This window comes from Lipotes vexillifer, unplaced genomic scaffold (genome assembly GCF_000442215.2).
Source record: "Lipotes vexillifer unplaced genomic scaffold, Lipotes_vexillifer_v1.1 scaffold325, whole genome shotgun sequence".
Lineage (NCBI taxonomy): Eukaryota > Metazoa > Chordata > Mammalia > Artiodactyla > Lipotidae > Lipotes > Lipotes vexillifer.
In genome coordinates, this window is record NW_006799313.1 from 1947213 (window position 1) to 1961239 (window position 14027).

At 39.0% G+C, this 14027-nt stretch overlaps 1 protein-coding gene across 1 annotated transcript in view; it reads left to right on the top strand.

Annotated features, from left to right (window-relative positions):
* PDE6C (phosphodiesterase 6C) overlaps window positions 1-14027 on the top strand; it is a 64938-nt gene that overhangs the window by 30395 nt on the left and 20516 nt on the right. The window contains exons 12-15 of the mRNA XM_007471575.1: window positions 1969-2115; window positions 2354-2461; window positions 2858-2967; window positions 13014-13101. Of these exons, the coding sequence (XP_007471637.1) occupies window positions 1969-2115; window positions 2354-2461; window positions 2858-2967; window positions 13014-13101 (453 nt within the window). The remainder of the gene's footprint in view (window positions 1-1968; window positions 2116-2353; window positions 2462-2857; window positions 2968-13013; window positions 13102-14027) is intronic.

Sequence of the window (14027 nt, forward strand, 5' to 3'; positions counted from 1 at the left end):
AGTCTGAGAACTTCTTGCTTTGTTTCCTACTGACATGCACATTTACGCTGCTTTAGTGTTGACCTGATAACGCGTTAAAAAGCATTTTCACGTTTGATCTTTACATAATACTCTGGGAACAGCAGGGCTGAGGCGACCTCCAGCAGGGAGGTTCTGGGCATTGGGTACCCCCCACCGTACCCCGTAATTCTTTTCTTAGTCTGATTTTTTAAAAGATGTGCTTATTTTTTGTCTCTCCCCACGAGAATGTGTGTTTCAGGGGCAGTGACAATGTCTGCTTTCTTCATTGCTTTATCCATAACGCCTACAACACAGATAGAAACCAATAAATGTTTGTTGAGTGAATAAAAATGAATGCAGAAAAAGAGCCCCTTTGGGCAAGGAATCTGGGAGGGTCTGGAGAGAGAGAAAGTGATGAGAAGGCTTTGTCAGAGGACACAGGAGGTCCTATGAGAAAGGAGTTTTGTGAAGTGTTACTAGGGGCCATGAGTTGAATCCCCTCTAATTTTCTTTGACACGTGCAAATAAAATTGGCACTGCTTTTTCATTAAAACAACAAAGACAAAAATGTTACTCTTGTCATTCCCATTTCACAGATGAGAACATTGACGTATTTGGTAGCATCTTACGGAAAAACCCGAACGAACCTTTTGGCCAACCCAATAGCTAATACCAACCCAGAACTGAACACTAGTCTCCTGGCTCCAAGCCATAGCTTTGTATAGGAGAGAGATCTCTGCCTAAAGTGACAGTCTGAGAGTGGCCTTGAGGAGAAGGAGGCACAGGAGGACCAGGAAGTTCCCTGAAGAGAAGGGCAAGGGTTTGAGGGGCCGGCCCAGACTCGGGAGTTAGGGGAACAGAAACCATAATTGTACTTAAAAGAGCCATATACCATTTGGTGCTGACATTTGTACAAATAGAGCATGAATCGTCCTCTGGGAAACCTTGAACTTACTGAGGGATGTGATCTTAGCACAGTATTAAGGCTTTATAATGGGCTCAGTAAATACCCACTGAACTGAATTTCTCCTGCATCTGCTGGACCCGCACAGCCCTCGCCTGCTTCTCTCCTCCCGTGGGACTGTCTCTGACCTGCCTTCTACCAGATCAGCTGAATACACAGCCCTCCAGAGTCTCTCCTCCTTCAGTTGCCCTAGCATGCCTGCAATTTCTCCCAGCCCTGGCACTGACTCTGTGCTCTGGGAATGTTCTAAGCTCTCACCTTTCACTGGTCTGTATTTTATAACCTTTTTAGTAAGGTAAGTTCCTTAAGGCCAAGATGCATATTTTTATCTCCCAAGCCATGTCAATATTCATGGGACTAATTCACTGTTTTTTCACCTAGTCCTAAATCCTGACAGGGGTGGGTGGGTTAAATGAGATGTCTGCAAGTGTACCAGTACACTGCGGCGCATTCATTCATTCATTCACTCAACAAACATTTACCAAGCACCTCCATGGGACAGGCCCTACAGGTTCTGAGATACCACAGCAAATAAAACAGACCAGATCCCATCCTTATGGAGCCCACAGACGAGTAGGAAAGCATCACTGAATAGGTAAAGATAATACGATAGAATCGAATTAAGCCATCGTTTACTGTTTACTGAATATTTCTGGAATGGAAAAAAGTTGAGTATTGAAAATGGGTTAGGCTGCTGCAAGTAAACATTTTATCTTGCATCAAAGAAAGAAAATAGCCACTGGGGTCTGATTTAGAATTGAATGCCATCACTTAGAAAGCTTCTTAGTATAGCTGAGCCTCAGTTTCACCATCTGGAAACTGAGGATCATTGTGTAGGTTTGTTAGGATAATAAGGCGTAACCCAGTATCGGGCAGGTAGAGGCTCAGTGAATTGCATGTGGCGTCCTTTTATTGTAATTTTGTTTTATGTCCAATGTCGGGTATATGAGACTAAAAGGAAATAAATGAATGTAATCTGGAACGCTTGGTCCCTGTTTCAACAGAAAGAGGAGCTACCAGACCCACAGGCTGTAGACCTGTATGAATTCCGCTTCAGCGACTTCCCCATCACAGAGCACGAACTGATTAAGTGTGGACTTCGGCTGTTTCTTGAAATAAATGTGGTGGAGAAATTCAAAGTACCTGTGGAGGTCAGATGGTATTTAATTTAAAATGCTGTGATTCTGTGGCTGTAACTCCACTAAAATTTCCCGTGGTTCAGAAGATTCCCTGCAGTGTGGATTTTAAATTATCATTAACTTCATCAATTTGTCCACTTAAACCCTGTAAACAAGGCCAACCTATCTTTTCAGATAAGGTTGTCACAGACCTTCTTACCTTTAGAATTCTACTCCAAAGTCTGAGTGGTGTTGTCTTCTTTGGTGGCAGGTTCTCACCAGATGGATGTACACGGTGAGGAAGGGGTACCGTGCCGTCACTTACCACAACTGGCGACATGGGTTCAATGTGGGGCAGACGATGTTCACTTTGCTGATGGTAGGTCCAGAGCCCGTGAATCATCATAAACCTGTGCATCTCCCTCCTGAGTGTGGTGAGAAATGGATACAGTCCATCACTTTAGATCAGTAATTTTGGAATTCATGGATACAGTCCCATAAACCCCCAACCCCCCTGGAGATGATGCCAGGGTACCTGGGTATCCCTGGGCGTTTGGCTGAATTATCACTCTGACACTCATGTCCTTATATCCATAAAGGAAAATTCAGTTACCTGCTGGGTTTGTAACTGCCCAGAATAAGCTACAGTCCTCAAGAAATAAAGCCAGCTTGCTCGAAAAACACAGCAGACCCCCTTCTCCATTGCAGGCCGGCCTCACTGCACATGCAGCGGAGGTGCATTAATCCAAGTAAATATGTATGTCTATTTTTTTAGACAGGAAGACTGAAGAAATACTACACGGATCTTGAAGCCTTTGCCATGCTTGCTGCTGCCTTCTGCCATGACATTGACCACAGAGGCACCAATAACTTGTATCAGATGAAGTAAGTGAACACATGCGGCCACATCAACGTGTTCTGGTGCCCCCGCCTTATTTGTAAACGCCTTCACTCCTTCTTTTTTCAACTTTGTTTCATCAAAGTATTGAATTCATACATTAAAGAGCATTGATCTTTGGCTTACACCTGTACACACCTGGGTAGCACCCCACAGGCCCAAGCTAGAGAACATTTCTTCCTGGGCTGACTACTCTCACATCCCTGGTCCTTATACTTCCACCAACTGACCTTCAGCTGACCTTGTATCTTAACATCATCGCCATCTTCCTCTCTTGTCCAAGAAAAGAAGTGCAATTATAAGGGTACAGGCCCTCAGCTCAGACAGATTTGGATTTATTGGATTCACAAGTTATTTAAACTTTCTAAGCTTTGAGTTCCTCATCAGGAAAATAAGAATTATAGTAATGGTACCTAACACTTAAGGTCGTTGTAAAGATTAAATGAGATATATATAAGGCACTCAGCTCATGGTTGGCTCTTGGCAGTTAATAATTATTAAGTATTATTATTATTACTGTTATTGTGTCATTGGCACTTTTCAAAATTCATCAGCAATGCCATAGTCAGCCTAACTCCTTGATAGTGACATTTAAGAAGCTCTATCTGCCTTGGCCACACTGTATCTTCATCTGTGACACATGACCTACCCCTCTCCAGAGGTACCAGAGGGAGTGAGACAATTTAGAGAGAATGAGCTTTGGAGTCTGGTTTTATGGGATCCAAATACTTCCCAGTTGAGGGATCTTGGTCAAATCACTTAATCTATTTGAGATTCTGTTTCTTAACTGTAAAATGGGTATAATATTGACCTCTTAAAGACTGCTGTGAGAATCGCATGAAATTGTATATGTGAAACATAGTAGATGCTGAAGAAATTTACTCAGTGAATGAAATGCACCTTGTGAGCAGTGACTTTTCACCTTCAGCAACTCTACCAATCAGGCTTTGCCTTGAAAAGGGAATCTCCATTCTGGGTTCCGGGTAAGCAACGTCTTCGTCTTGAGAGTTCCAGCCCTTTATTATTATTTTTTTTACCTTTTTATTTTATATTGGCGTATAGTTGATTAATAATGTTGTGATAGTTTCAGGTGTACAGCAAAGTGGTTCAGTTACACATATACATGTATTGATTCTTACCTGTGTCCCGCGGTAGTGGAAGCGTGGAATCCTAACCACTGGACCACCAGGGAAGTCCCAGTTATCCATTCTATTTTATTTATTTTATTTTATTATTTTTTTTACATCTTTATTGGAGTATAATTGCTTTACAATGGTGTGTTAGTTTCTGCTTTATAACATAACAAAGTGAATCAGCTATACATATACATATATCCCCATATCTCTTCCTTCTTGCGTCTCCCTCCCGAGCATTCTTTCATGTGTTTGTTGGCAGTCTGTATATCTTCTTTGGAGAAATGTCTATTTAGGTCTTCTGCCCATTTTTGGATTGGGTTGTTTATTTTTTTGTTATTGAGCTGCATGAGCTGCCTGTAAATTTTAGAGATTAATCCTTTGTCAGTTGATTCATTTGCAAATATTTTCTCCCATTCTGAGGGCTGTCTTTTGGTCTTGTTTATGGTTTCCTTTGCTGTGCAAAAGCTTTGAAGTTTCATTAGGTCCCATTTGTTTATTTTTGTTTTTATCTCCATTACTCTAGGAGATGGGTCAAGAAGGATCTTGCTGTGATTTATGTCATAGAGTGTTCTGCCTATGTTTTCCTCTAAGAGTTTGATAGTTTCTGGCCTTACATTTAGGTCTTTAATCCATTTTGAGCTTATTTTTGTGTATGGTGTTAGGGAGTGATCTAATCTCATACTTTTACATGTACCTGTCCAGTTTTCCCAGCACCACTTATTGAAGAGGCTGTCCTTTCTCCACTGTACGTTCCTGCCACCTTTATCAAAGATAAGGTGACCATATGTGCATGGGTTTATCTCTGGGCTTTCTATCCTATTCCATTGATCTATCTTTCTGTTTTTGTGCCAGTACCATACTGTCTTGATTACTGTAGCTTTGTAGTATAGTCTGAAGTCAGGCAGCCTGATTCCTCCAGCTCCATTTTTTGTTCTCAAGATTGCTTTGGCTATTCGGGGTCTTTTGTGTTTCCATACAAATTGTGAAATTTTTTGTTCTAGTTCTGTGAAAAATGCCAGTGGTAGTTTGATAGGGATTGCATTGAATCTATAGATTGCTTTGGGGAGTAGAGTCATTTTCACAATGTTGATTCTTCCAATCCAAGAACATGGTATATCTCTCCATCTGTTTGTATCATCTTTAATTTCTTTCATCAGTGTCTTATAATTTTCTGCATACAGGTCTTTTGTCTCCTTAGGTAGGTTTATTCCTAGATATTTTATTCTTTTTGTTGCAATGGTAAATGGGAGTGTTTTCTTGATTTCACTTTCAGATTTTTCATCGTTAGTATATAGGAATGCCAGAGATTTCTGTGCATTAATTTTGTATCCTGCTACTTTACCAAATTCATTGATTAGCTCTAGTAGTTTTCTGGTAGCATCTTTAGGATTCTCTATGTATAGTATCATGTCATCTGCAAACAGTGACAGCTTTACTTCTTCTTTTCCGATTTGGATTCCTTTTATTTCCTTTTCTCTCTGATTGCTGTGGCTAAAACTTCCAAAACTCTGTTGAATAAGAGTGGTGAGAGTGGGCAACCTTGTCTTGTTCCTGATCTTAGTGGAAGTGCTTTCAGTTTTTCACCATTGAGGAGGATGTTGGCTGTGGGTTTGTCATATATGGCCTTTTATTATGTTGAGGAAAGTTCCCTCTATGCCTACTTTCTGCAGGGTTTTTATCATAAATGGGTGTTGAATTTTGTCGAAAGCTTTCTCTGCATCTATTGAGATGATCATATGGTTTTTCTCCTTCAATTTGTTAATGTGGTGTATCATGTTGATTGATTTACGTATATTGAAGAATCCTTGCATTCCTGGAATAAACCCCACTTGATCATGGTGTATGATCCTTCTAATGTGCTGTTGGATTCTGTTTGCTAGTATTTTGTTGAGGATTTTTGCATCTGTGTTCATCAGTGATATTGGCCTGTAGTTTTCTATGTTTATGATGTGTTTGTCTGGTTTTGGTATCAGGGTCATGTTGGCCTCGTAGAATGAGTTTGGGAGTGTTCCTCCCTCTGCTATATTTTGGAAGAGTTTGAGAAGGATAGGTGTTAGCTCTTTTCTAAATGTTTGATAGAATTCGCCTGTGAAGCCATCTGGTCCTGGACTTTTGTTTGTTGGAAGATTTTTAATCACAGTTTCAATTTCAGTGCTTGTGATTGGTCTGTTCATATTTTCTATTCCTGATTCAGTCTTGGCAGGTTGTGCATTTCTAAGAATTTGTCCATTTCTTCCAGGTTGTCCATTTTATTGGCATAGAGTTGCTTGTAGTAATCTCTCATGATCTTTTGTATCTCTGCAGTGTCAGTTGTTACGTCTCCTTTTTCATTCTAATTCTGTTGATTTGAGTCTTCTCCCTTTTTTTCTTGATGAGTCTGGCTAATGGTTTATCAATTTTCTTTATCTTCTCAAAGAGCCAGCTTTTAGTTTTATTGATCTTTGCTATTGTTTCCTTCATTTCTTTTTCATTTATTTCTGATCTGATCTTTATGATTTCTTTCCTTCTGCTAACTTTGGGGTTTTGTGTTCTTCTTTCTCTAATTGCTTTAGGTGCAAGGTTAGGTTGTTTATTTGAGATGTTTCCTGTTTCTTAAGGTAGGATTGTATTGCTATAAACTTCCCTCTTAGAACTGCTTTTGCTGCATCCCATAGGTTTTGGGTCGTCGTGTCTCCAGTGTCATTTGTTTCTTCAGTGATCACTACGTTATTAAGTAGTGTATTGTTTAGCCTCCATGTGTTTGTATTTTTTAAAGATCTTTTCCTGTAATTGATATCTAGTCTCATAGCATTGTGGTCGGAAAAGATACTTGATACAATTTCAATTTTCTTAAATTCACCAAGGATTGATTTGTGACCCAAGATATATGATCTGTCCTGGAGAATGTTCCATGAGCACTTGAGAAAAATGTGTATTCTGTTGCTTTTGGATGGAATGTCCTATAAATATCAATTAAGCCCATCTTGTTTAATGTATCATTTAAAGCTTGTGTTTCCTTATTTATTTTCATTTTGGATGATCTGTCCATTGGTGAAAGTGGGGGTGTTAAAGTTCAGTTATCCATTTAAAATACAGCATTGTGTACATGTCAATCCCAAACTCCCTAACTATCCCTTCCCTGCACCCTTCCCCCCGGTAACCATAAGTTCATTCTCTAAGTCTGTGAGTCTGTTTCTGTTTTGTAAATAAGTTCATTTGTATCATTTCTTTTTTGATTCCGCATATAAGCGATATCATACGATATTCTCTTTCTCCGTCTGACTTACATCACTCAGTATGACAATCTCTAGGTCCACCCCTGCTGCTGCACATGGCCTTATTTCATTCTTTTTAATAGCTGAGTAGTATTCCATTGTATATGTGTACCACACTGAGCGCTTCTTGTGTGCTAGAGATCAGGCTGAGAACTTGATACCCATGGCCTCTTTTAATCTTCATGCCCTCCCATGTGGGAGGTACTATTATCCGCCTCAAAGCAGTCAAATCTAACTTGCCTTAGATTAAAAGAAGTAGCCAAATTGGATGTGGCATCTCGTCTCCAGGATTTGCAGAAAGGATGAGGCCACATCCCAGACTTCTGCTTTGGCCTGGCTTTGGGAGTCTACGTGGGTCCTTCTGTTTATCAGCGATGGGCGTGCTGACCTTCTTCCATTTCTCTCTGTGAACTGGACAGCAAGAACATGTGGTGATGGAAAGACTGGGACCTACGTGAGGGGTTCCTGACTGCAGGCACCTTAGCACATGTGTAATGATTTTGGCAGCTCTGCTAAGCTGCTGTGATCAAGTGTCTTTTTGCACCCTGTCCTCCATAATGATTCTTTTTTTTTTTTTTTTTGCGGTACACGGGCCTCTCACTGCCTTGGCCTCTCCCGCTGTGGAGCACAGGCTCCGGACATTCAGGCCTAGCGGCCATGGCCCACAGGCCCAGTCGCCCTGCGGCATGTGGGATCCTCCTGGACCGGAGCACGAACCCATGTCCCCTGCATCGGCAGGCAAACTCTCAACCACCGCGCCACCAGGGAAGCCCCATAATAATTCTTGGTGAATCTCCTTATGTGCCCTTACTGTGCTGGGGGAATTGCTCAGGAGTCCACAAAGATCTGGAGACATTACACTGGTAAAAACAGTTAACAGAAAATTGAATAAGACTGAATTATTATTCTCATATTGGTGGTACCGATCAGGCTACTGTGCAGTGTAAGCTGAAGCTGTTGGGCCACAGCTTCCTGGCTTGACCTTGTGCCCTTGGTCTGATTTCTTGTCTCCAAAATGTCTAACCCCCTGGGTTCTGGTTTTCATCCTTATCTCCCATGTTTAGACTGTGCCCTCTGGCAGTGCCCTAGAAACCTTGCCATTTTCAAATTTTTATTATTCCCTTGAGTTCTTTTCTCTTTGTTCACTTTTCTGGCAATCTTGTTTTCTGCTTCATTCTTTCATAGGTTCATAGTTTTCTTTGTTCCTTTCATCCCCCTTTTCTTGGTTAGTTTTTCAGTTCTCTCATCTTTCAGTCTCCTTTACTCACCTCCGTTTTGTGTCTGAAGAGATGTGGTTATCAGCAAAAAATCTGAGGAATTTTAGCACTTATCTCATCCTCCTCCACCCCACATTCAACGCAGGCCTCTTCCCTACTGTATTTCTTCCCGAGTTCTCTGGTGTACTTTCCATTATTTTTTATGATGGCTCATAAGGAACTCTTATATTTTTGAATGATTCTAATGGCTGGATGTTCTTCATGATACCAAATTGAAATTGGTCTCCTTATAACTTCTGTTAGTCCTAGTTCAAGTCTCTGAAGCTGTTAGAATATGTATACTTTCTCATCCACAGGCTACTCCTTTGTATATTAAAGAGAATTATTATTTTCCCCTCCTCTTCTCCTGGTTGAATATACCTGGTTGAACTTTTGTTTTAATTATTTCTCATATAATATTTTCTATACATATAATTTTATCTGTTATTCTTCTGTGAACCCACTCCATTGTTTTTATGTCATTCCTTAAATGTGGGTCTTGGGGTTTGACATAATAATCCAAACATGATCCGAAATACTTTATATTTAATCCTAATTAAATTTCATCTTCTTAATTTGCTTCTTTTTTTTAAATTGAAGTTTAGTTGATTTACAGCATTGTGTTAGTTTCAGGTGTACAGAAAAGTGATTCAATTTTATATGTATACATATATATGTATATATATAATCTATCTTTTTCAGATTCTTTTCCATTAAAGGTTATTATAAGATTGAATATAGTTCCCTGTGCTATACAGTAGGTCCTTGATGTTTATCTGTTTTATATATGGTGGTGTGTGTGTGTTAATCCCAAACTCCTAATTTATCCCTCCCTCCCTCTTTCCCCTTTGATAACCTGTTTGTTTTCTATGCCTGTGAGTCTCTTTCTGTTTTGTAAATAAGTTCATTTGTATGATTTTTTGAGATTCCACATATAAGTGATATCATATAATATTTGTCTTTGTCTGACTTACTTCACTTAATATGATAATCTCTAGGTCCTTCCATGTTGCTGCAAATAGCATTATTTCATTCTTTTATACGGCTGAGTAATATTCCACCATATATATATATATATATATATATATATAAACACACACACACACATATACATACACACATATACATATATATATATATATATATATATATATATATATATATATATATCTCCCACATTTTCTGTATGGTATATATACCATATATATATATACCACATCTTCTGTATCTGTTCATCTGTTGATGGACATTTAGTTTGCTTCCTTGTCCTGGCTATTGTAAATAATGCTGCTATGAACATTGGGGTGCGTGTATCTTTCTGAATTAGAGTTTTCGTCTTTTCCTGATATATGCCCAGGAGTGGTATTGCTGAATCACATAGTAACTCTATTTTTAGTTTTATAAGGAACCTCCATACTGTTTTCCATAGTGACTGCACCAACTTACATTCCCACCAACACTGCAGGAGGGTTTGCTTTTCTCCACACCCTCTCCAGCATTTATTATTTGTAGATTTTTTTAATGATGGCCATTCTGACTGGTGTGAGGTGATACCTCATTGTAGTTTTGATTTGCATTTCTCTAATGATTAGTGATGTTGAGCATCTTTTCATGTGCCTGTTAGCCATCTGTATGTCTTCTTTGGAGAGATGTCTGTTTAGGTCTTCTGCCCATTTTTTGATTGGGTCATTAGTTTTTTTTTTTTTTATATTGAGCTGTATGAGCTGTTTGTATATTTTGGAAATTAATCGCTTGGCAGTCACATTGTTTGCAAATATTTTCTCCCATTCCGTAGGTTGTCTTTTCACTTCACTTATGGTTTCCTTTGCTGTGTTAATCTGATGCTTTATTCCACTCTTAATTGAAATTGCCTTTTAAAGCAGTCTGTCAGCCAATGGATTCGATATTTTTTTCCAGCTTTTTTATCATCTGAAAATTAGATAGTCATGATTTCCATCAATATTCATTCAAGTCATTGATAAAACTGTGCATCAGGACAAAACCAGGGCAGAGTTCTGAGACCTGGGGCTAGAAACCTATCCCTGAGGAAGACAGTTAATTAAGCAGCACTCACTGGGTGGTGCTGTTCAGTATTTGTCCACACACTCAATATTCCAGCTCATGCAGAACACATCTTGAAGCTTCTTTTCATCTGTCTTGCTGAAATCCAGACACACACTGTTTCTGGCCTTCCTCTCTCACAAGCCATATCACAAAAGTGTTTGTAACATCAACTCAGCATCATTTTCTCTTTCTAAACCTTCTCTGGAATTTCCTAGTAGTTATTCTGTAAGTGCTTACAAACTCGGAAGCAGTTTAAACTGTTTCATAGGTTAACGTCAATCTCCCTGTTCTGTCATCTACAGATTATACCATTTTCTACTTCTTAAATTATAGGGTAAAATTTACTTGTATCCAGTCTTCAGTCATCTTTATCACTGCAAAATTTCCCAGAATATACTGACAGTAGTCGCCCACACCCACCCCGCATCTTCAGATTCCTTCAGGAAGTTGGGATGTTACTCAACTGGGTTAACAGATGTGTGTGTATAAAAAATAATTTTTTCTCTTTTTTTTTTTTACTAAACCATTTGTGAGATAGTTGCAGGCCTCATGTATGACATTTCACCCAAAAATATTTCAGCACATATTTCCTGAGAACGTGGAGGACGTTTGTTTATGTAAACACAGTATAATGATCGCTCTCAAGAAATTTAACATTGGTACAATACTGTTATCTAATATAGAATGTTTACTCCAATTTCCCCAATAATGTCCTTTATAACTATCTTTTCTTCTCTGTTTTGGGTCCAATCAAGGCTCACACATTGCATTTAGTTGTCAAATATCTTGAATCTCCTTTAATCTAGAATTGTTCCTTAACTTTTTTGGATCTTTCAGAATGTGGACATTTTTGAAGAGTCTAGACCAGTTGTTTTGCATAATATCCCTCAATTTGGATTTGTCCAGTTGTTTTCTGATTACTAGATTCAGGGTAAACATTTTTGGTGGGAATTCTACGTAGGTGATGTTGTGTCCTTCTCAGTGCATTGCATCAGGAGGCTCATGATATCAATTTGTTCCATTAACTACAAGGTTAAGTTAAACTATTTATGAGTAATATTCAGCAGATCTCTTTATGCAAAGGTACATTTTCTTCTTTGTATTAATACGTAATCTGTGAGGTGTTATTTTGAGACTGGTTGAATATCTAGCTCCCCAGTAACCTTTCTTGAGTAATGTTTTTAAACCTAAAGGAACTAAGATACCACTCATTTCTAACTGAAATTGAGCTTTTTTTTATTTGTTTAAATCTCCAGTGCTGACACAGTGTAGGGATTTGAATATGTATTAAAATTATGATCAATTATAATATGGATCGGACATAGTCTGATTGTTCGCTAACCAGAATACTTGGTTCACCCGACCTGTTAGTGACCTGTTAATGACTCCTCTCCTTCTTAAAGTTCTGTTCTTTCTGAAGTTAAATGAAACTCTACTAAGGCTGCCACCCATATTTCCGATTTCTCCCTTCCTTAAAATTATTTATTCCATAGTTCTGTAACAAAGTCTTCGTATTATCTACTAGACCTTTCACCTCGGCTTCTCTGCATCTTTTCTTTTCACCTTTTTATTTTCTTTTAAAAAATTTTTTTATTTTCTATTGGAGTGTAGGTGATTTACAGTGTTGTGTTAGTTTCAGGTGTACAGCACAGTGATTCAGTTATACATATACATGTATCTGTTGTTTTTCAAGTTTTTTTCCCATTTAGGTTATTATAGAATATTGAACGGAGTTCCCTGCGCACACCTTTTTATTTTCAATGTTGCTTCCCCTTCCTCGAACAGGAAGAATTGTAGAAAGACAGGGTCCCAAAGACCCCACTTTACATAAAGCTGTGACCTCACCACTAACAAATGGGAAATTTAAATTTATGTCACTGTCTTAGAGGAGAAAAGAAATGTTACTTTATCATCACTTTCATTTTGGTTCCTGGGAATTCTTAATATACACTTTCTGTGCAAATAAACTATGGGCTTCAACAAGTTTGCTACATGTTCTATAAGTCATAGTCACCTCCATAAGCTCCAGGGAAGTTAACAATTTTAGATGCAGGGAGTGAACCAAACTTCGTAGTTTAAACAAGTCAATCATTTTACGCATTGAGCAAATTAGGGTTGTTTTTAATTTTAAAGGACTTTTTGAAAAGAGCGTATTCTCCTGTTCTAAATCTAAAGATTCTTTTCCAATATGTTCCTTCCAACTATTTCACAGGCATTAGGGGAGAGGGAAGAAATGAAAAAAAATCCTCAGATTGTAAAGATTCTGCATCATGTAACCTTATGTGTAATGTTTAAATAGCTAAAGTTATCCTTTTCCTCCTAGATCCACATCTCCATTAGCAAGGCTTCATGGGTCGTCCATCTTGGAGAGGCACCACCTGGAGTACAGTAAGACTCTCCTGCAGGATGAGGTACGTGGGTCTCCCTCTCTCTCTAGGGCAGCTCACAAGCTCTGGATCAAAGCACTAACCCACAGAAAATGCTTAGAAAGAGGACGGCCTTGAGTTCTGGCGGTTGACAGTATAGACCCTTATTGAAGTCAATTGATAGAAATTGCTATATTGCAATAGTTTTTGAACAGCCAAGTTGGAAGTAGCAGAGATAGAGGAGAAAAGAGCCATGGAAAGTCACAGAATCTCTGTGGGTTTGTGAAGAAAGAAGAAAAAGCTTAAGGTGGATGTGAGAGGGCTCTATGCACCTTGAGTATGTATGAATGTAAAGAGAAAAGGAGGCTACAGAGCCACTGCTTTTCTGATTCATGTGGTATGCACTGTAAGGTTCTGTCTGTATCTTTGAGAAAGTCAAGCTTTGGTAGTTGGGGGGTAGGCATGAAGTCAGGCTGTAAGACAGATGGGACAACTGCCATCAGAGGTACTGAGTGAATCTCCCAAGAGTTCCAGAGGGAGGTGTCACATTCAGGAGTGGGCAGGACATAGGGGAGAAGGGGGGCGGGATCGGGAAGCTTTTCACAGGAAGTGGCTTAAGCTTGGTCTTGAATTCACTTTGATTTATGCAATATCATGTACTACTAACCTTCTGTAGAAGGCAGTCATTATTCTTTTTACTGATTTTATTTGAGGGGTATATAGGCTTGTGAGAAAGGTGGTGAATATAATCTAGTTTTACTTTGAAAAAATATATCTTGAGAAAATTCTAACCCAGAATGAATCATTAGTAGATGGAGGGGAATACTGTTTTGTCTCGACAGAGAAACTGTCTAGAATCATACGAGTTCGTTAGGATAAATAAGCCCTCGGGAGAGTGGAGCTTTTTTCAGTTTCAATAATAATCTTTTTTTAGGCTCAGGGGATGCGGGGGGGGGGGGGGGGGGGTGACA